Below are 22,976 nucleotides of genomic sequence, written 5' to 3'. Positions count from 1 at the left end.
TTCCTGTTATGGATTGTACTTTTGGTGTCATCCAACCCTTTTCTACTCTAAACCCTGAGAATTTTCTCCTATGATTCCCCTTATATTTTATGGTTTTACATTTAAGTCTATGATCCATTTTGAAATAACTTTTGTATAAGATATGAGATCTAAGTCAAGATTTATTTATTTATTGCCTGTGGATATCCATTTTCTTCAGCACCAATTGTTGAAAATCTTTTATATAGTAGCATATGACCTTGGCCAGTCAAATTACCTGCCCAGTTCTGTTTCCTTTATCTTAAAAATGAGAGGATCAGGCTAGCACTAGAGGGGTGTTATTTAAGCTACATTCCTAGAAGTTCTGGGGTCCCATGAAACTTCAGTAGCAGCAGCACTGGGGAAAAGGGGCAGGTGGGGCTCTCTTCATCCAGGGAAGTGTTGCTTTTTATATTTTATGTTTTTGTGGTTCTTTCTGATATGAGGTTTGATAAAACGTCCCTGCTGCTACAAACGATTTTGAAGACCTACAATTCTAAGTGGTCAGTGTCAGAACTCACTTTTCCCCTTACATATTAGTCTTCAGGTTCCTCTTAGTTTCTTGAGGGTTTACTCATATGAAATATTTTCCTTGGTGTCCTGTCATTTCTCTTTATAAATATGATAGGCTTTATGAAATTAATTAACCTACACTTTACCGCTCAGTTTACAAAGAATATGTCAGAAATTGAAAATATGTTAAATATATTAAAATTTTACAATGGAATAATCCATCCCACAGAATTATCATGGCAGGGAAAGAGGATAAGAAACTAAAATCCCACATAAACCATCAACCAATATTAACCTTTATAAATAGCCACTCTCTCTCAGCATCCACCTATATAGCTCTTGCCAATTCATGAACTGTTTACAACAGTTTTTACCAGTTCCCAAGGGTGACTTGCAAGCCTTAAATTCTTATGTCTGTCTTCAAAATGAGGAGACTGACAGTCTGAACGACATGCTGAAAGCTATAGAACTAGTAAGTATCAAGCAGAAGACTAAGAGAATAGCTCACATCATTAACACCTGGTCTAGTTATTTTCCCTCTGTATTTTATAATGTAAGGGTTTCAGTGGGTATTTTCCAAAAGTTGGCATTTGCTACTATAGCTTTTAATCTATAAAATGGGATAATAACATAATAAACTCAGATAGTTGTGGGTTTTTTCCAACTAAATAGGGTTAATTGAGATAGTGCATTTGAAAAAAGATATTACACTACAAAGTGCTCCCTATTCAAATGATGGTTGTTATTATAAGCTTTGGCTAGGTCTTGCAACTCTAGTAGGCAGCTGTGTGTGCTTGCTAATTCCTATTCATAGGAAATGTGTTTGTTTATGTCACAGTATATTATCTATTTTTCCTTTTAGTACCCACGTGGCCAAATTGTGAACTGCCACATTAATAAGACTCAAACATATTTGAAAGGGTGGTTAGACTTAATGGTTTCCATAAAGTTGTTTTTCAACAGATGGACAGCATACATTTGGCCACATTTCTGTAACAGTGTGATGATTGAAGTTTTCAACAGATGGCATATAAATACTTGGGAAAACACCCTTCCAATATTAATTGTTGTACAGAAAAAAAAAAGAACCTTTTAGAGTGCCAGAAAAATGATAGTCTGTATTCCCAAGCACTTAGCCTATACTATTATAATTATAATTTGGATGATTTGGAAGTTTCCATTTCTGGCAGTTGGAGTTATTTTATAAATGAGCATACATATCTGCATTAGAGTGAAATGATGAGGAACAACCTGTTGTCAATTAGAGATTCAATATGGATATATTAATAGCGTTAAATCTCCCTTTGTTGATAGATATACATAATTTCCTCTTGCTGAGTCATTCAACTTCTGTGCCATACATAGAAAACATAATTTTCCATAAAAACTGTCAGAAAATATCTTCTTTCTGAAAAGTATTGATTTAAAAGAAAAAAACTCACCAAACTTAGAATTTTCAAACTTACTCTCAATATGATGAAGGCCTCTACCTTCCAAATTGTCTTCCTTTTACTGTTGACCACCTTGCGTAGTTTCTGGAATCAGTAAGTGGGAAATCAAAGAGTAAGTGGGGCATGAAGGAGAATGGTGAAAACCTGTTGTAGCATTTGTGATTGTTACAGTGACAGAGGGCATTGCTGAGATTTAGTGGGTAGAAGCCAGAGTGCCTAGACATGCACATGGTATAGTTCTGAATAAGACAGAAATGTCCCGTGTCCTACATTATATCTGAATATCTGGCTGGACATCCATCTGAGTCTGGAACCTGTCTCTGCTTAATTTAAATGACAGAGTAAGTTCTGCAATATAAGTTATTTTTTTCACAGTTTTAATATTCACAGAATATTAGCATCCTCCCATACCTCTGCTCTTTATTTTACTATGATGCTGTATAATAGGCTGAAAGACTTCTGATCTTATGCTCCCGAGTCCTGACTTTTTCATGCTAAATAAGTGCAAGCATATAGATACTTTATTACAGGTTTTTGTGTAGTCATGGACTGAACATTTACTTAGCAAAACAGATATATATATTACAAATTTACTTTCCCTTTATTTCCCCTATTCCAAATAGGACATATTTTAATATTTAATCCCTAATATTTTTGAAATTTTGTATATAGGTAAGTTATATTGTCCATGAATGTCTGCATTTAAAGAGAAAATTATAAAATGCTTGTTATTTAATATCATAAAGGAGCTCTGAAATTGATCAGGACGAGAAGCATCAGTATAGAAAATTAAGCAATAGCAGACAAATTGTTTCTCCAGTTGTCTACTGTGAACATATAATTCAGTGTTGGAACCAAAGAAAAAGACAGTGACTTGAATCTAAGTCTTTAATAAGGAGTGCAGTCTCCATAAATTCTGTAACCTTCCGCTTCTATGGAAGTCGTAAACTGATTCTCTTTGGGCAAGTTATGCCAACTAGATCCTCTTTGTGTTTATCATTGCAGATGGCATTTAATGACTGCTTCAGTTTGAGCTACCCTGGCAACCCCCACCCAGGGGACTTAATTGAAGTGTTCCGTCCTGGCTATCAGCACTGGGCGCTGTACTTGGGTGATGGTTATGTTGTCAATATAGCGCCTGTAGGTAAGGTTTGTTTCTACAGGCTCCTGGAAGCTTTTTAGTTTTCTTGTTATGAGGAGAAATCATGAACAAAATCATAAAAAAAAATAAAACAAAAAAATGTAGATAAATCCAACTAATCTAGATTTAAGGAAGGACATTTTAAGATCAGAGTGGCATTGAAGAAATCACAAAGACCAATTAACATTAAATTTTAAAACCTCTGGATTTAAAAAAAAAATCACAATTAAAAGGTAAATAACCAACTAGGGAAAATGTTTGCCACAAACACAAGATTCAATGTCTTTATGTGTCACACAAATAGATTGTTTTAATCTGTTCGACACCTATTTACAGATTGCCTAGTATGTGCTAAATGCTATTCCAGGTGCTGGGGATACATAGACATATCCTGTGGGTGACGCTTACATTTTAGTAGGGAGAGAGAGACATGGACAAATTATGGAAATAAATGTTATAATGAAGAAACATATCGAAAAATAAATAGAGGAGATAGAAGTGCTGAGGGTGGGTGGTAGGAAGTGGGGGTGCTGTGATATTAAATGGTCAGAAAAATTTCATAAGAAAGTAACATTTGTGGAAAAACTTGAAAGAATTGAAGAAACCAGTCGGATGGTATCTGAGGAAAGAGTATGCCAGGCCGAGGGCACAGAAAACACCAAAAACCCAACAAACAAATGGGTAAAGAATTGTGAACAGTTTCCAAAGAAATAAAAACAATAGCGAACATACCTTTTTAAAAATTTCAACTTTCTAGTCATCTAGGAATCATAAAACAATGACATATTTCATGCCTATCTCATTAGCAACAGTTAAAAGTGCTGACAATCAGTGTTGATAAAGGTATAGTAAAATTAACATAAAGATATCATTGATGGAAATATAAATTAATAAAGTCATTCACAAAAACAATTTAACAGTATGTGTTAAGAATCTTAAAAGAGTTCATATACTCTGACCCTGTAATTGTACTTGTGGGAATCTAGGGAAATATTTAGATGTGGACAAACATTTCTGTATAAGGGTATTCACTTCTATTTCATCTATAATGGTTTAAAAAGTAGACAATGGCTTATGTTTAATGGGAGAATGGTTAAATAAATTATGGTTTAGCCACAGAATAGTAGGTATCTAATACCCACTGGGGAATCTTCATTGTTTCACTGAAAGAAACTGCAGAAAGGGTAGAGGTAGTGCTGGACTAAGAGACACCAGGATCTAGGGATTTGACCATTATCAAGGTTCCCCATCTCAGCTGGGCATGGTGGTGTGCACCTGTAGTCCTGTCAGTTTGGGAGGCTGAGGCAGGAGGATCTCTTGAGCCCGGGAGTTTGAGGCTGCTATGAGCTATGATCATGCCACTGCACCTCCAGCCTGGGGATCAGAGTGAGACCCTGTCTCTAGGAAAAAAAAAATCCTATTTCTAGACATGTTTAATTTCATGGGAGATGGTCTTGATATAATATTTATTTGAAAATTTCAGATTATAATGCAATATATAATATGATACCCAGTTTGCAAAAAAAAAAAAAATCTGTACTTACAGGAATCCATATACCTATACCCACGTGTTAATAAAAGTCATAATCAAAATACATCAAAAGAATAATAGTAGGTATTTCTTAGTGGTAGGATAATGGGTGATTTTTATTTACATGTTTATGGTTAATTTTTCTGTTTTATATAAATGTTTAAAAATGGACACTAATTTATTAAGAACAGTGTATGCAAATAACAAATAACCTGGAGTTTTAATTTTTTAAAGGTACCTTTAAAGAGAAGTCTCTATAGGTCTAAGTCTTACTATCTGGGAACTTCTGAGAATTTTTAATGAGGTGGTTGTTACAACATTTTTAGATATTTACCTCTTATTCTAGAATATTGTAAATGGAAATGGCAAATAAAATGACATTCATGATTCAAAGCAGTTAGTTTCCAGGGTATGATGATTAATATCTACATTAGCTCTGCAGTTTTCACATTTGGAAAATAATATGAGATTTTAGTACTGTTTCCTTATTTTCATGTCTTAAACTTCATATTAATGTGGTTCAAGCATTGAGCTTTGACCCTGTAGATTGAAATTCAGTTCCGGAATAGAATTGAAATTTAATTTTATTGTTAACTACTATGATATTTTCCAAGCCATTTTACCTCTCCAAGCTTCAATTTCCTCATTGTTTGCACTGGGCCACTAAAAAGCAAAAAATTTAGTAATCCTAACTAGGATATATATGCTGTAAAGACTTGTAATGTGTAAGAACTTAGGCTGGAAATGCTGCTCCAGTGAGAAAGAGGATAGATAAAAAAGTAGAAGAAAAGAAAGTTTGTTCCTGGTCATTGCTAAAAGGGAACGTTTCTAAACACTAGTTATGTGGAGACCCTTCTTCTCATGATTTGGCTGGACATGGCCAAACATAGTGGTTGTGGACAGTTTGACAGGGACCCAGGCCTGACATTAGACCTGTGCCCTGAGGAATTGTCTGTCCAGCCACAAGAACTGACATGGCAGGCCATTGTGCAAAGTTGCCTGATAGTCTAAGCAAATGCTTATCAGTAGAGGCAGCTAAGGTGGAGTGTGGGGCACGGACGTTGTGGTAGGCGGGTAGGACACAGCCTGGGGCCACATCTGGTGGTTAGCTTCAGATTCACGACATAGTTTATTGGCCAAAGGAACTGTCAAGAGAAAAGCAGGGCCCCGGATTCCAACTGACCCCTCAAAATACTGGGGTACCATGCAGGTTTCAGAACAGGAAAGTGGATTCCAAATTGAAGCCTAATTGGGAAAAAACAAGCATAAAAAGGAGTGTAAGTGTGAGGAGTGCAGCTTAGGGACTACGATGAGCCTACTAATCATAAGGCAGTACTGCGAAGTTCTTCAGTATTAGTTTGGAAGGGTTCAGATGCTGAGAAAGAAACTGCTTTATAGAAAAAGTGGGCAATAATCTTATCTGTACTATATTAGAAGCATATACCAATATCTCTAATAATAATACCAATCGACAGAGAACTTATTCTCCAAGAATGGAAGAGTGTTTTCACCAAATTTGTTCTATGGGGATATGATACATTTTCAAAAAGTTTTTCTTATATTCTCACTCATACAATTTTGAGTAAGTGTTATTGATAAGTTATAGGATGAGGGCTTGGGGCTGATAAGATTAAGTGGTTTTTGGTTTGATGGTAAATAAAGAACAGAGCTATGTTTAGACATCCCAGAATTTCCAAAGTCTTTAGATGGTGGTGTAGTTCACTGGACTGTGTCACTGTACCTTGCTAACCAGAATTCTCCTTATAGATGGCATTCCCACGCCGTTTACTAGCGCCAAGTCTGTATTCAGCACAAAGGCCCTGGTGAAGATGCAGCCCTTGAAGGATGTTGTGGGAAATGACACGTACAGAGTAAACAACAAATACGATGAAACATACCCGCCTCTCCCCGTGGAAGAAGTCATACAACGGTCAGAGTTTGTTATTGGACAGGAGGTGGCATATGACTTATTTGTCAACAACTGTGAGCATTTCGTGACTTTGCTTCGATATGGAGAAGGAGTTTCAGAGCAGGTGAGTTTTCTTTAGGAGATATAATAAGTTTCTTACATTGAGAAAATAATAACTATGGACTATTATAAGGTTTCCAGGCCTCAAACAAAATGGAAAGAACAAGATAATATGAGAGCATTGAAGGACAAAGAAAGGAATTGAGTTGTCCAAGTTCATGCAGCAAGTTAATGACCAAACTGAGGCTAGAATATAAATATCATGAATTTGGGGCTAGAAGGGCCTTGAAGTAGCTTTCTGTCAGTCTCATTGCCTTCAGTCTTTCAGTGTTCTTCCCATTACTCCACCATACAGCAATCTCAAATGAGTAACCTCATCTACGGAAAAGAATATATTGGAATGGAGGCTGACTTTTTTGAGTAGGAGTTAATTTGCCAAAAACATAGATGGTCATTCTGAGATTCTTTGTCACTGGTGGACATAGGCCAATTGATGACACATCTCGGTGGGTTTGTGAATGTTTTCTATATCCTTGTAATGCTAGTTTTCATGAAATTTTTGTGCTTTTAAGTAAATCCTTTCATTAATTAAGCTTTGGGATGACTTTTCATGGATTACTTGACTTTATTTTTTTGAAGTACCTTGCAATTTTGTCAGTTACCACCACTGTGTTATAGTATGTCAGACTCCTAACGATAAATAACAGCATGCCTAATTCAGTTGCCCTTTCCCTGCCTGTCATCCCACCAATCCAATTCCATCACTGATGTTTTAAACCAAAAAAGAGGTGATATAAGACAATGAATATGTAACACTATCATCAAGAAGTCCCTCTTCATCTAAAATACATATAAAAGTGTTTTTAAAAATTAAAATATCAAAAATAATTTAATAGATTTTAAATTCCAGAGACTTGTTATATATGAAAACTTTTAAAAGAAGACTAAAAATTTGAAGAATAATACCATAATATTTTAATAACTCAGATTGATTCAAGGCTTCCAGTATCTCGAAATGGTGGATCAGTTATATAAACTTCTATCCTAAGAAATGAGGTTACAGTTCTTCTCACAGAAGCTTGGAAGAATGGGAGATAGAACATAATAAAAGGATACATTTATTTTCATTAGGAAATAATTTAAGTGGAAATTCATTCTTATTAGGAAACACATTAATGTAATGGATATTATATTCACATGTGACAATAAATTGCTTTTGAGCTATAACATAGAGGACACGAATTCCTGCTTGCCATTGCATTGAAAGCTAGTGGTATAGCTAGGAAACAGGTTCCATTCCTCTTCTTCTTTAATGGTAAAGTTGTTCACTGCCAACAAGCAATTTTCATTTATTTATTTATTTACTTACTTATTTTATTTTTGGAAATATGGAGGTGTTGATCAAAGGGTATGAAGTTATAGTTATGCAAGATAAATAAGTTCTTGATATACACTGTACAACATGGGGGGGCTATGATTAACAGTGCTGTTTTATACTTAAAAATTTGCTACAAGGGTAGATCTTATGTTAAGTGCTCTTACCACAAAAGGAAAAAAAATAACAAAACACAACAAAAATGTGAAACAATATCACAAAAATCAACAAAGGATCTGGGGGAAACTTTGGAGGTGATGGATAAGTTTATGGCATTGGCTGTGATGATGGTTTCATGGGTGTATACTTACTCCAAACACATCAAGTTGACTGTATTAAATATCTATAGCTTTTTGCATGGCAATCAGACTTTAATAAAGTGGTAGAAAAATAAGTAAATTTGTAAAAATGTGGTTATAGTTTTGCCTTTTCCAGAATGCCATATAGCTGAAATCATGCGGTATGTAGCCTTTTCAAATTAGCTTCTTTCACTTAGTTATAAATGTAGTTAGGGTTTCTCCATGTACTTTCATGGCTTGATAGCTAATTTCTTTTTAGTACTGAAAAATACTTCATTGTATCAATCTACCACAGTTTATTTATCTATTCACCTATTGAACGACATCTTGGTTGCTTCCAAGTTTTGCTTAAGAATAAAACTACCATAAACATCCACATGCAGGTTTTTATGTGGACATAAGTGTTTCGCTCCTTTGGGTAGATACCAAGGAACAACATAATTGCTGGATCATATGGCTAAAATATGCTTAGTTTTGTAAGAAACCGCTGACTATACCATTTTTCATTACCAGCAGCAATGAATGAGTTCCACATCCTTGCCAATATTTGATATTGTCAGTGTTTTGAATTTAGCCCTTTTATGGACATGTAGTGGTATTTCATTGTTGTTTTAATTTGCAGTTGCCTAACTACATGTGATATTGAATACCTTTTAATATGCTTATTTTCCATGTGCTTATACTCTTTGGTGATGTGTCACTTAAGTCTTTTGACTTTTTTTAAATTGGGTTCTTCATTTTCCTATTCTTGAATTTTAAAAGTTCTTTGTATATTTTGGATAACAATCCTTTATCAGATTTGTCTTTTGCAAATGTTTTCTTCTATTCTGTTGCTTCTCTTTTCTGTATTTTTAAAAATATCTAAAACCAATATATTTTGCTGTTATGGTCCAAACAAGTTATTAAAATGTGTCTGTCTTATTCTAAGATGGCTGCACTCTTGAATAGGCCTTGATGAGGCAGCATGTGAACACCCTTAATGTGCATCAGTGTGCCACTACAGCCTTAGTGTCTCAGGAAAGAGCATTCTGATAAACCCTGCAGTCATCTGTGACCCACAGCCCCTTCAGATTCAGCTAATGTTTCACTGGGCATGTACAGATACTCAGAATGAGGACTTTGTTATGGCTCACAGACAGAAAGCCCTGTGAAGGATAAAGTGTGCAAAGTCGGATTTGGTGATCTTATAATCCTAAGTAAGCCATGAAGGAAAAGCTCTTGTGCATTCTGTTTCACCAAGAATATACTGAGAATATACTGAGAATATACTGAGATGTTACAATCTTGCAGGTCAGATCCCATTTTATGTAACTCTAAGGGATTTTCCCAGTTACATGGGATTTTGTTATCTAGAATGAGACTTGAAATAAATAAACATTTGGGATTGGGGAAACTGCATGCACTGCCAGAAGTGGCTTTATTGTGTGGCTTGTGTGATCCCAGGGAATGCTGGTTTGGAGTCAGGATGCTCATCCCTTCCCCAGGCTTCTTAGATTTATGGAATTTCTCTAACATCTTGTGTTTCTAGGGGCCAAACGATAACCTAGTCAGCTAGGCTTGCATCTAGCTGGGATCATCCAATCCACAGGATCCTGCCATCTCCACAGGGCTGTGCCTGTATGTCATTTGACCCTTCTGTTTTTTAAAGATATTGATTGTACCTTCACATTTTTTCATTAACTACCAGCCACCTTTCCTTGTAACCAACCTTCTTGGGATTTCACCATCTACCTGGAATTCTGCTAGGTTTGAGCTTGATTTATAATCTTGATCTCTGTTTAATTGTTGATCCTGCCCCTCTTTAGGATTTATCCCATATCCTGCATCTCCCTGCTTCCTTTTCCCCCCCATATGCTATGTGGGTAGCTCAGTGCTGCAGTGAATTCTGATTCTCTCCCTGGGAAATAATTAGGTAGTGATTAATTAAAATTGTAAATATAAAATAAATAACTAACCAAATAAATAAAATTGAAATTATAAACTAAAATAAGATTTGTCAGGGCTAGGGCCAAGTTGTTTGCCAATGCCATTCTCCCTGGCAGCTGGGGACTGAAGCAGAGTCACAGAATCACAATTACAGGCCTTGTTCCTGTGGACTGCAGGATCATATAGTGGAGTGAGTACATGATGCAAACACAGGGAGCTAATTCTCCTACCTTGTGCTTCTTTCCTGGCCCTGGCCCTTGCCACCTATTCTCAATAGGGAAGCTACATTATGGAGGTGTAGCATTGTGTTACAGTAATATGTGTGTGGCAGGCTCAGTGAAGCCTGCAGGTTAGACAGAGGCCATGCTTAAATATTGAGCTGGGCCAGGTTTTCCAGCCCTTGGACTGGTCCCCAGAATCATTTGAAAAAATGTGTTGCTTTATTTGAAAGCCCTGATTATTAAATCCCAGAGAACAAATGTTTTCATAACATTTGTTATGAAATGTTATTTCATTTGTTTGTTATTTCATTTGTTTTCATAACATTTGTTCTCTGGGATTTAAGAATACCTGATGATTTAAGAATACCTGATGAATCTGAAGTGTTTGAATGTGACCTTTGGGTCATAAAATTGTACTCAAACCCATGAGGATGGAAGGCGATATTAGTTGAATGCCATGAAAACTATGAATATTCATTAGATCCCTCATCATGATGATGATTAATACCCTTAAAGCTGTAAATGTCTGAACTCGTTTATGGACAATTGATCTTAAGAAGGGTTTATTTTATTTTTGTCTACCTGAGAAATTAATTTTTGACAGGGCAATTAACATCATTATTGACTGTTCTTGAAGCTTGTTCATCAGAATATAAATAATGCTTACCAAATAAGAGGTTATAGGTATTCAGCTCAGATCATATCCCTGAATTAGTTTGCTAAAGACATTCTTTAGTCAGAGAAATGCACACACACACACACACACACACACACACACACACACACGACACCCAACACAACCAAAGTGTGTGTTTCAGAAGACTCAACCTATCTCTAAACATCTTGGTGGTACGACCTCAGGCAAATCCTAAGTTTTATAAAACAGGAGCAGTGCCACCTCTTTCACCAGTGTACTATGAAGATTAATGGGAACCTTGTGCATGAGTTTATAAACTGTCAAATGCCTTAAAAAATATAAGGATATATATACTGTTGTGTATTTATATCTTCAGCATAATTATAAAAAATATAAATTTATTTCTTCATCTTTATACAGGATTTTAATTTGTGGTTGAACTTTAAATGTATCCATTGTGTATTAAAACAGATAATCTGTTTAAGAAACAAGCTAAAGCTTTGTTTAGGACATGGAGATGACTTTAGAATAAGATGATTTTTGTTTGTTTCTTGTTTCCTTACAGGCCAACCGAGCAATAAGTACCATTGGGTTTGTGTCAGCTGCTGTTGGTGCCTTCTCATTCCTGGGCTTGTTTCCAAAAGGACAAAGAGCAAAATACTCTTAACAATTTACTGAAGAGATATTGGAACTGAAGGAATTTATGAGGAAGGAAAAAAACCTGGGATGAATACTTACTTTCAATGCATCATTATTGTTCCAAATTCCAATGATGGATGGCAGGCTCTTTAATAAATTGCTTACTGATATTATCTTATCATTGAGCCAAGGAAATTTTTTTTTCCCTACTAGCTGTGGCAGCTTGAACAAGAAGCAGTAGCCTTTTGAGTGAGCCAGCAGAGGATGTTAACAAAATCACATCACATTTTATCTTCGACTATAAATACTGTTTTCCTTTTCCCTTAGGGTGGCTATTTTGCCAGAGGGAAGGAAAACCATTTATATATGGCTTTGGAAGAAATGTTAAGAGCCCCAAATTGCTAGGGTTGACATCTAAATTAATATTCCTTGTCTTGTCAGAAAAGAAACAGGGAAATTCAGCATTTGGTTAGGTAGCGTGAGGAACTCTGATTTACAAGCCATTTGGGGGTGCACCACATGTTCCTGAATCCATGTAGATGTGGATGGGTGGGAAGAAGAGAGCTCTTTCCTTCAGAGTTTCAGTTCCAGTGATTTCTCTGGAATCTACTTGCTTGTCAGGAGTACATGACAAGCAAGAATAGGCTGTAATTTCTATAGTTCTATGGTTCCCTTTGGATTTTGAAGATTTCAGGGGTTTGACCTTTTAACCTTGCCAAGAAATTATTAAATCTTGATTTAAAATGTCATATTTAGAAAACAATATTCCATATTACTTTTAAAGATTTATACTACAAGTCAAGGAACGTCATGATTTTATTCTTCCATTTTATCGAGTCTGTGTTGAATTAAAGAAACTACTCTTTATTAATAATACTGTTCCAGTGGAATTCTTGATGGCAGCAGGGAGGAAAAGGTGGGGTGCAGATCTCTGTACCCTAGGATTACATCAGACATTATAGTGTTACTCCATAAACCACACAACCAGCCACTGGCATCCTTCTTGTGCCATCATTAAAAGCATGGCATTAAATTAAAGGAAAAGTTTAAGTAAATGTTGGGGTGAGGGTGCGACAAGGGAACTAGGAATGTGGTAGATAAAATGACTAAATGGAATGCTTGATTAGCATCTTGGACTTACTGAACTGATGTAGGTTTTACTCCAGGGCCAGAAATGCTCCACAAGGTAATTGCAGTGTTAAGAATAATGATAAGAGAGGGATTGTGTGCTGTAGTCAGGGCCAGCAGAGACCCTATCTTTTCTTTTTCCCTGATTAACCCTTTCCCTTTCTTATAATATCAACTCTGTCTCCAGGTAACACCCAAACTCTGTCTTCCTCCACTGGGCTTCTGGGGAGGTGTTAGTGTCTCCAACCAGGTACCAAGATCCAAAATTACTCCTTCATTTTTATTCCAAATTTAAGTCACTGTTCCATTTATGCCCTGCTCCCAAGTAATAGTCAAAAATATGAGTTTTCTAGTACTGTCAAGTTAAGGTGAGAATGGTAGCAGCTTAATATGTCACCTTTCCCAAGATATGCTTACTTCTCAGTAAAGGATGCCTGCAGAGGGCAAATCTTGACCCAAACCGGGATTCTACCCAAACGTGTGTGATAGAATCACAACACTGGCCAGTGAGAGAAGGAACAGGATTTGAGACCAAGAAGCTCCTGAGACCCTCACATCAATATCCTTTCTAAAGAACTCTGGATGTGTCCAATCCAGAAGGCAGTCTTAGCTGTGCCGGATAATGTCACAAATGCACTTTCACATTCATGGATTGATTTCACATTGGTGTTGAAGGCTGCAGTAGTTTTCAGTCTTAGAGGTAAGCTCACAAAGTCAGTCATCAGTGTCCCATAAACATGACCGCTCTTGATGATGGGCAGCTTAAGACTGGTTTGTTTCTGCTATAGATGATCATTTGATATGTGGTCATGCTCACTGGGCTTTTATCAAATGATTTTTCCAAGACTATTAAATTTTTCTCTAAGCATATTTTTAGGAAGTTAGGTATGGAGTTAGACTTAATCATGTTCAAAAAAAAAAAAAGAAGATTTGTGAAATAAAGATCACCACACACCAAATACCTAATAGGTTGTTGAAAGAACAAAAACAATGCTATCCATTTATTGGATCCCGATTTTTGAAAAAATATTTTTATGCAATCCGAATGTCATGGTTATTAGTTGAATCTTTTCATTCTAAAAGTCGCATTACTAAATACAGATGTCAGCCCAAGGATCCTGAGCTACCATAATTTTTAGGTTGACGTACATTTCTTAATCATAAGCTAAAAATCTATCATATCTTTTTGTCTTGTTATTGATAGCCACTAAATTAGACACATTTTGAAAATTATCACTCTTCAGAGAACTATGAATGTAAGAAAAGGTTAAAAAGCAAACAAAATGTAAACACAGGGTTTATTTGTGTAGGAATTTGCATTTATGCTGCTGGTTTGTGTAACAACATTTATAATGCTATTTACAGTGGCAAGCTGCTAGATGTTGAAAATATTTGCCAATTCTAAAGATTTCAGAATTGTAAACTCAAGGCTATCTTACATTGAATCCGTAGATCATGGTATTAGGCACATATTTGGCACTCACAGAATGGGACTGGTTAATTAATAGCCTATGATCTGTTAAAGACCTGTTAAATTAGCAAAATTAGATTTATTATGAAAAGAGAAGCCTAGTAGGTAATTTTAAATGTTCACTAGGAATAAATTTTCTCTCAAGTTCACAGGGAGGGTGATATATATATTAAAGGTAAAAGTGTACAGAACATATTTGTAAAGGAAATACCCTTTCTTGTGGTATTTAATGTGCCTCTAATAAGATTATTTAGATAAGTAAAAGGTGAAATAGAACTTATGGTTGTTTAGTAGCTTGAGAATTGTGACACTGTACATACGAACATTATGAATCCCTTTCTTGGGATTGTTTTGAAGATGAGCAATGTTGAGTTCTTGCCAACTTTTACAGTTAGAGCTTGAGGTTTCCATGTGTCAGTAATGAAGAGTAAATAAAGGTGCCATGCTTCTATGAATAGAAAGCACTTTTTAACAGTTTATTTCATGACATTTGTGATCGTCCAGCTCACTGGCCCCAAAATATTATACATTGACAGATGCCAAACTTTGGTGGAGTTTACAAAGATATTAGCTGTGCCATGCCAAAGTTATATGCACTTAACAAAAACCTCCATCACTGTCCACTTCCACACGACTCTGGGTTTACTGTGGTTAGGGTTGAATTTTCTGAAGTAAATGTTATTTCTTGTTTCTCTATTAAAACCATGCTAAAGAAATAAAAGAGGAATTGTGACCTTGGAAAAAGATAAGCATGTAAATATTTTTCACAAATGAATGTAATATTTAAGTAAACTTGTGACAATGTATTGGTAAAACTTTCAAATACTAAACATTTCCTCAATTTTCCTTTTTTTAAATTGATGTTCATACTGCTAATTTCACCTTAAAAGCTGTCATTTTAAACCACATAATTCTATACAATATGAATAAAGTTTATTAAAAAAATCCAGAAAAATGCATTTTTTTCTCTCAATGGAAAAGGATACAGTCAAAATAAGCATATCTAAGGTCCTTTGTCGCAAAATAAACATATCTAAGGTCCTTTGTGCATTAAGAAATGTGCTTTGAATACTCAAATAGAGAAAAGATAAGGGGAGACAATCATTACTTCTCCACCATGTTTTAATCTGGGGGGAAAAGGTGAGGCTGCTCAACATGTATGACAATAATTTTGATTACAGTCTGGTCCAAAAATGCTGTTCTGTGGTTTGGCCTCCCAGTTCGAGTTTTCGTTTTGGAATCTGTTCATGGCTTTCATAGCCTCCGTTGATGTAGAATCCATTTTTGCCGTCACCTGAATAATCTGTCTTGTTTGTGGGAGGCCAGGTTGAGTCCTCTGCCAGCTTTTTTTGCCAGTTCCTATATTGACTTTTAGAGTAGAATCCAAATTTTTTCTTGATGAACAGCCAGAGTTCTCGATTTTGAAGGATGGCATCCTGGAAAATCAGGTGGGAAAAACAATGAACCGTCATGTACTTGCCCACCGTGGCTGGCCCTCTGCTGAGATGTGCTCACTGCTGCTGCCTCTGCAGCCACCACTCCTTCCTCAAGTCCCCTGATTTCTCTTCCTTCAGAAGTGAAAGGGTACTCGGGTTCACAGAAATTTGCCAAAAACTCACAGCCGCTCATTTCCACAGATTTCCTAGTTAAACTCTGGCTAGTGATTCGCTTAGGATTTATTTTACTGTCAGACTAAAATGATAACAATAATAGTGTACTCAAAATCAAGAAAAGAAAAAAATCCACCATGGGTCCTGCTTTTTGCCACCTGCCACATAGAAGGTGCCAAATAAAGGTTTGTTAGATGAATGGGTGAACTCTAGAAATCAAATGGTTTTTGTTTTCCATTTTTAAGTGGTTTTTTTTAGTTCTCATGCCCACACAATTTTTATACATTTATAATCCTGAAATTGGCCAAATGTTGCATTCCACTTTTGTTCACAGCAGACTTTCTGTTATACACAGTTTTTAGGTAGCTTATAGTCTTTTTTAAATTTTTTATTTTTTTGTGGTAAGAGCACAGCTACAGTCTTCTCGATAATTATTTTTAATGAGTATATAGCATTTTTTCAATTGTTTAAACAATCATCTCTACACCATGTAAGTTCAGTCTAATACTTTGCTACTGTAAATAATATGATGAACACCTTCGTACATGTAGTTTTATTCTCTCCTTTGGGGTTATTTTTAGAAATATAGTCTCAAAAATGGAATTCCTGAGTTAAAGGGCATGAGAAATTTTACACTTAATTGTATACAATGAGATATTTGTACATATTTTTTTTAAATGTGGTTGATCTCTTTTCCCAAGGGTCTTAACATGAATTTTTTAAACTCTCCCTTTAAAAAGATAGCAACTGAGCCTTTCACAGAGTGAGTAAAGTCATTTAGTGACACTGAGTAGAAAAGAAATACCATAGGGGAAGACCTCCAAGGGTAGGAATTCGACTAGAATGAGCAATGGCTTCCTCTCTTTCTTAGGGAAACTTTCCTGAAGATGGTTCTTCACTTTAAAAGGTCTCATTGAATTTAAGAACTAGAAGGTCACCTGGTCTAGTCTCTACTCAATTGCTGAGAATATTAGAAAAGTACAATACAATGCTGTCCGGAGCCATGTGGTCCGGTCTGCTCATCTAAGATGGCCGACTAGCCCGCGGGATGCGATAAAAAGCCCGCGAAAAGCTTGGTGGTCTCCAGTTACCCATTGTGACGTGGCCCTTGTCTGCCGCCCAGAGGTTCCCTTTTACGGAAGCCCCCTGGACACCAGCATCCCGGAAAGCGCCCCCCCTTTCTACTTCCTCCTTCTACCGTACTTAAGCCTCTGCCTTACTGCCAATAAATGAGACTTGATCAGACTCCTGTCTTGTCTCCATTTCTTGTGTCTTTCGCCTCTCCTATTTCCCACTCCCTCCCCTGCAGGTCTACGTTGACTATCCCGCGGGACGGGACACAATGCCTTCATATGAAGCAAAACTAGAGTTAATTTGATGTTTTTCTTTCTATGCTGAAACTATTGGAAGCATTTCTGTGGAGCCTTCAAAGAAGTTTAAGTCATTCTCCAAGAAATATCCCCCAAAGAACATGTACCATTTTGACAAACCTTTAATAACTATAATTTTGGGGGACCAAAGTGGTTGCTCTAAAAAATGAATATCTGTTGAGAATGAGACCCTTTATTTTTTTATCTTCCCAGAAAAATAATAAGAGCCATATAGAAATTATTTTACCTCTACAAAGAAGGCCACACAGAACTGGATGAGGGCTACTGCCAAAATCAAAACCCTCCATGATGTTATGGTTGGGATGAACTGTTGAAAAAAGAAATATACCACTATTACATTTTGCATACCTTATACTTTGAAAAAAATATTATTTTATTTTATATATTTATAATAACTCTCTTAGCTTGGAGGGTGAGGCTTACTTTCTCCACTTTACAGATGAGAAAATGGAAGGACTTAAAACCAATAAATAAATGGTAGAGCCAGGATTCAAAGAGAACTGACTGCTTCTTGGGCTGTGCTCCCTCTACTCCCTGACTATGTCTATCGAGAAATATGCCCTGGATCACAAATGTGAGACAAGACACTTTGGAACCTGTGCGTCTTCTTCACTTTTATCTTTCAAGCAGAGGGAAGAAGGCTAAGATTAAATCATCTAATAGTATTACTTTTAATTCTCCTAAAGCAAAATCTACTCAAAATTCATTCTTTAACGGGGACAGGGAGATGTGAGTTTATTTTGATTGAGACTAGATGCAGATTTTTTGAATGAATGTTCCCAGCCTTAATTCTAATGGCTTGATGAAAGTTGAACCCTCCAAACTCACAGGATTTTAAGGATCGAAGGGTACACTAAGTGCACTTACTTAATAGATGCAAGAGCTACAGGTTTCCATGATGGCATTCATAGCAAAAGACACAGCCCTTTTTCTGACCCTCTCCACCTACCAATAGAATATAGAAGATGGATACCTGTGTGTGGAACTGAGCTCCCTTGAGGAGTAAACCACAGACCCTCCATAATGTGTAAATGCTCACCTTACTTCTCATCCCTATCTTGATATGGGTTATTTCAAAGTAATACGTTGTCATTTTTTTCCCTGCATGGAGACAGTCTTTATCAGAATTGTGGAATACAGTGTACTGGCTAGAATGGTTGTTTTGAGAAGATGGGTCAGATTCTAGCAGGGAACCTGGCGCTTTTTCTCACTGCTACTACCACCCTGATCTGAAAGATCTCTTATCCATCCCTTGGCCTGGAAGGCACTTAATTTGGAATTATTTACTTGTGTGATGGTTTTTCCTCTTAGCTTCTGAACTACTCGAGAGCACTGCCTGCATCTTACTCTTCTTTGTAACCTTAGTACCAAGAACACTCTAGAACCACAATGTTTGCTTTAATAAATAGATGAATGTTCCATCCATGCTTTCCTTTATTCTTTATTTTTGTTCTTCATACTCCATAGCACATGGCCTCAGTTTTAGCCAATCATCTAGCACTTTGCAAAACAAATCTCACCTTTGAATTTTATCTCTGCCACCCTACATTCTTTTGCATTTCCAAGACAAAAGAGGCTCTTTTAGCCCTCTCTGCTTGTGCTTAGGCTTGTTCTGGTTGGGAATATCCCTACCTCCTACCTAGCAAAATCTAGCCTGTCCTTTTGGGCCTGAATAAAGTTGCATCTCCTCTAGGAAGCCTCACTTGATAGACAGCCATAATCCACAGTGAAAGCCCCTCTTCCCTGTATTCCTCCCAGTTCTCTCTAGCTTTACCCTGTCTTCAAGTATGGATGGCTGCAGGTGGCCATGTCATCATTTCACTTAAGTGTGGCTCATCTTCACAACAAAACCATAGCTTGGAGGTCAGGAGCCAATCCTTCTCTGTCTTTTGTTCCTCACATAATATGGGCCCAAGAATTGGTTCAATAGCCTCTTGATGAATTTAATTCTAACCCAGGCACCCTGAATCAAATGATGTCCACTGATAAAATCCCATCCAATGATGGACAGAATGTGATTGTTCTATAATTTCTCCTTTTTTCTCTCTCTTCATAACTATATTATAAAGGATTTCTACTATATGTTTAAAAAATTAAAGTTGAAGAATTATTGCATTAATGCATTAATTTTATTGTATTGGCATAACAGCAGAATAAAAGATCCAAACATAATATTTCAGGTGTGAACAGGATAAACATACCCAGTTGATAATACTAATCATATGAAAACAATTAGAGGCTAGCATATGTGAAATCCAAATATATTACTTGCTCTTTCATATAGAAATAGCCTCACAATATTTGGTGGCCAGAGAGACTGTATGGCAATAATTGATTTGTGAATTACAATGCAAATATGGTCCATTGCACACATGAGTCATGCCAGATGTGCCAATGAATACCACTTACCTCCATTCCATGGTATATATCTTGCGAATCAGAAAATAGAATGAAAATTGTGAGGCCCAAGGCGGATAGCAGCAGAAATGAAAATAAATCTGAAGAGACACCAAACATTATTTTTAGATGCTAAAAGAATGTTTCACATAATTTGGCACACATTTTAGAATCAATTATCTCTGTTGAACAAATACCAGATATATCTTCAGATGTTTTGATATATACTCATATGTTTTAAAATATGTTCTAATGCTTATAAGACAAAGATGATATCTTAGAATCTTCCCTTGAATGTCTGGGTGTAGAAGACTGTTAATCAAATGTGTTACAGTGACCTCCATAAAGGAATGCCCGTGCACATAATCACCACATGTCCAGTGAGTCATGCACGCATGGGATGAACAGTCAGTCCTCTTGGCACCATGTCGTTGTTCTTCGTTGCCTAGAGAATAAAGTCCAAGAATCTTCGATGGACATTCAAGGTGCTCCACAATCTGGCCCCAGTCAGCCTTTCTGAACTGATCTCTGACTACTCTTTCTTATGTACAATAGGAAAGGTAAACTAAATACCTGCAGCTTCCATGGAGGACCAACACTTTCCAGCTTCTGCATCTTTGTGCACAAAATACCCTATGAAGAGGATATTCTTCCTGTCTTGACATGCTCCAATTTTTCTTAAAGAGCTCAGTTCAAATACCACTTTGTTTTCAAAGATCCCTAATTCTGCCTTACAAAACTTTATTTCGTATGGTATATATCATACTCTGTTTTGCATGATCTATAATGGCTTGCCCACGACAAGTTCTGGGCAAGCCAATGAAGCTTATTCTCTGTAAACACTTGAAAGTGACTTTTATAACTGGTTCTCTGGGACTCTGACTTGAAAAAATAAGTGAGAAACTAGCATTTACATCTGGTGAGCTCCTTCTTTCCAGTCTGCCCAAATTGTTTTTATTTGGGGAGCTAATTTCCTGGAATTCACTGTGCCAACATTGCTGTTCTTATCCTCCACCTGCACCCACTCCTGTGTCTGTCAGAGCTTTTAGCAGAGCACTTAATAAATGATGCTTTAGAAATGTTTTCGATAGGATCATCACCTTCAGGACAAAACAGTAACGTTTAATCAGTGTTGCTATGATATAAATGATTCTTATAATCCTCAACAATATAAACAATTAATAGGTTTTCTCTTATACTCTCTGCACCTCATTTATTCGGTGTTGGTGGTCTACTCCATGCCCCCACCCCCCGCCATGCTCTATATAGGTCCATACCACCCAGAAGTCTGAGACAATTGTCCCTCTATAGCAAGCCCTTTTGTTGAAGCCACCAGAGTTCTGTTTTCACCCCCAAGCACCTACACCTATTCTCAATATTCATCCATGCCTCACTTTATGTATGCAACTAAATGTAGCACCTTTCAGAAGAATAGCCAAGCTTGCTTGGGAAGGGTATGAGATGGGGAGAAAAGTGGGAATTTCATCTCCCAAAATAAAGGAATATGAGGAGCTTGGTGATAAGAAGATCCCAGGAGATGGCCGTGTGAATTTTTCATTTATTTCATTGCTTCCAAGTCCCAGGGAGCCAGAAGCTGAGAAGAAGAGGAGGCTCAAGGGTCCATTCTGATGAAGGCCTGGTCCTCACTAGCAACTGGACCGAGTGCTGAGCACATCACTCTGTCCTCAGACGAATGACCTGACAAGCAGGCCAGGCCTGTGCACAAATGAGCAGTGTGGGAATATAATTATAATGTCCTCTTGACTGAAAAAGGTAATGAAGAATTACAGAGGATGTTTTCCCTCCTTGGTTAGTTGCTGTTGATGAGGAAACCTGAACGAGTAGTACTAAGTTGATGCAGGTGATTTGGAAGGACAAGTTCTGGGCAAACCATTATAGCTTGTTCTCAGAAAAGAAGAGGATTACTGAATATTCACACTTGTTTCCATAAAAAATTAAATCTGTATTTTTTCTATATCTTGTCATTATAAAATTGAGCTTCTGTCAAAGGCGGTTAAGAAGGGCAAGGATTTTTCTGTTATATCACAATAAACTTACTTATATAGTTTAATAGTAGGTCCCTTTTGACTTATAACCATGAGAGTATATGATTGCATTTGTTAGAATATTTGTTTATAAAACTTTTCTTTTAAAATTATCAGTTATGTTTGGCATGAAGGTTTGAGTTTACTCACAAGCTTTAAGTCAATATCATGCAACTAATCTACCTAATTCATTCCATTTACATAAAAGGACTTTGTAGCTACTACTAAAATTAAAGTTCTAGCCAACAAATATATTCTCCTTGTAAAATGCATTGATAATTTATAATTACTGTATGAAATTTATAAACACTGTATCAAAATTTGGAAGCATTGTAAGAAATTTGGAAAGAAGTTTATAAGAAATATAAAATTAGAGGAAGACCTTACCATACTCTCAAAACCTTCAAAAAAACAGCCATTTAAAAAGTGAGGCAAGAACAGAGAGAATTTGAATAATATAACTGCTGAAACTGGTTTAATATAGTAAATGTACATTTCTAACTTAGGAAGAGAAACTAGACCTACTTTTCTAATATATATAACTTATTTAGAATATTAGAGTGTAGAATTTATGCTATATGATGTATGAAACTTTAGCAATTTCTCCAAAGCAGAAATTTTAGAAGATAGATTGTTTGATCATGACAATAAAACTAGAAATTATTAGCCAAATTTTAATAAAATGTCACTCCCAATGTACAAATAAAAAACACAGTTCTAAAAATCTGTTGGGTCAAAAAGAAAATCAAGCCTGTATTTGTGGACTACTGAGAAAAATAATAGTAGGAGAATGAAAACAAAATCCTCTCCCTCTTAAAAATTAAAATCACTATTCTGAAAATTATTGAGTCAAAGAGAAAATTCATAATTAGAGACATATGAAAATGTAAATAATGTAGCTAAAACTATAGTTACTGGCCTTGAATATCTTTCCAATTTCAGAAGAATGAAAGAAAATACATGAATTTTTCAATACAAACATCAAAAAAAGTCAAAGTAAGAAGATGGGAAAATGAAGAAAGCAAAATTAATACATTAGAAAATTAAAAAACATGCAGAATTATTAAATCTGAGAGCTAGTTCATTAAAGAGAATCAGTAAAAATATATTTCTGATAATAATAAAACATAACACATATTTAGGATGTGAATATATTAAGAATTACAAAAGACATTAAAAATTATAAGAAAATATCACCCAAAACTTGATGCTAA

The 22,976-nt window shown here is 36.1% G+C and overlaps 2 protein-coding genes across 2 annotated transcripts in view; one reads left to right on the top strand and one right to left on the bottom strand.

Moving 5' to 3' along the window:
- Nucleotides 1-2,985: 2,985 nt before the first annotated feature.
- HRASLS (HRAS-like suppressor) lies at nt 2,986-11,898 on the top strand. The gene is made up of 3 exons (XM_012640550.1): nt 2,986-3,126; nt 6,422-6,687; nt 11,647-11,898. The coding sequence occupies exons 1-3, from the start codon at nt 2,988-2,990 to the stop codon at nt 11,746-11,748; spliced, it is 507 nt and encodes a 168-aa protein (XP_012496004.1). The 5' UTR covers nt 2,986-2,987; the 3' UTR covers nt 11,749-11,898.
- A 3,596-nt stretch (nt 11,899-15,494) lies between these two features.
- ATP13A5 (ATPase type 13A5) overlaps nt 15,495-22,976 on the bottom strand; it is a 108,319-nt gene continuing 100,837 nt past the window's right edge. Inside the window, exons 28-30 of the mRNA XM_012640340.1 lie at nt 19,730-19,818; nt 17,547-17,627; nt 15,495-15,755 (exon numbers count right to left, since the gene is read on the bottom strand). Of these exons, the coding sequence (XP_012495794.1) occupies nt 15,495-15,755; nt 17,547-17,627; nt 19,730-19,818 (431 nt within the window). The remainder of the gene's footprint in view (nt 15,756-17,546; nt 17,628-19,729; nt 19,819-22,976) is intronic.

This window comes from Propithecus coquereli, unplaced genomic scaffold, assembly GCF_000956105.1.
Source record: "Propithecus coquereli isolate 6110/MARCELLA unplaced genomic scaffold, Pcoq_1.0 Scaffold10, whole genome shotgun sequence".
NCBI classification, from domain to species: Eukaryota; Metazoa; Chordata; class Mammalia; order Primates; family Indriidae; genus Propithecus; species Propithecus coquereli.
This window is presented reverse-complemented; position numbering and strand designations above follow the sequence as displayed.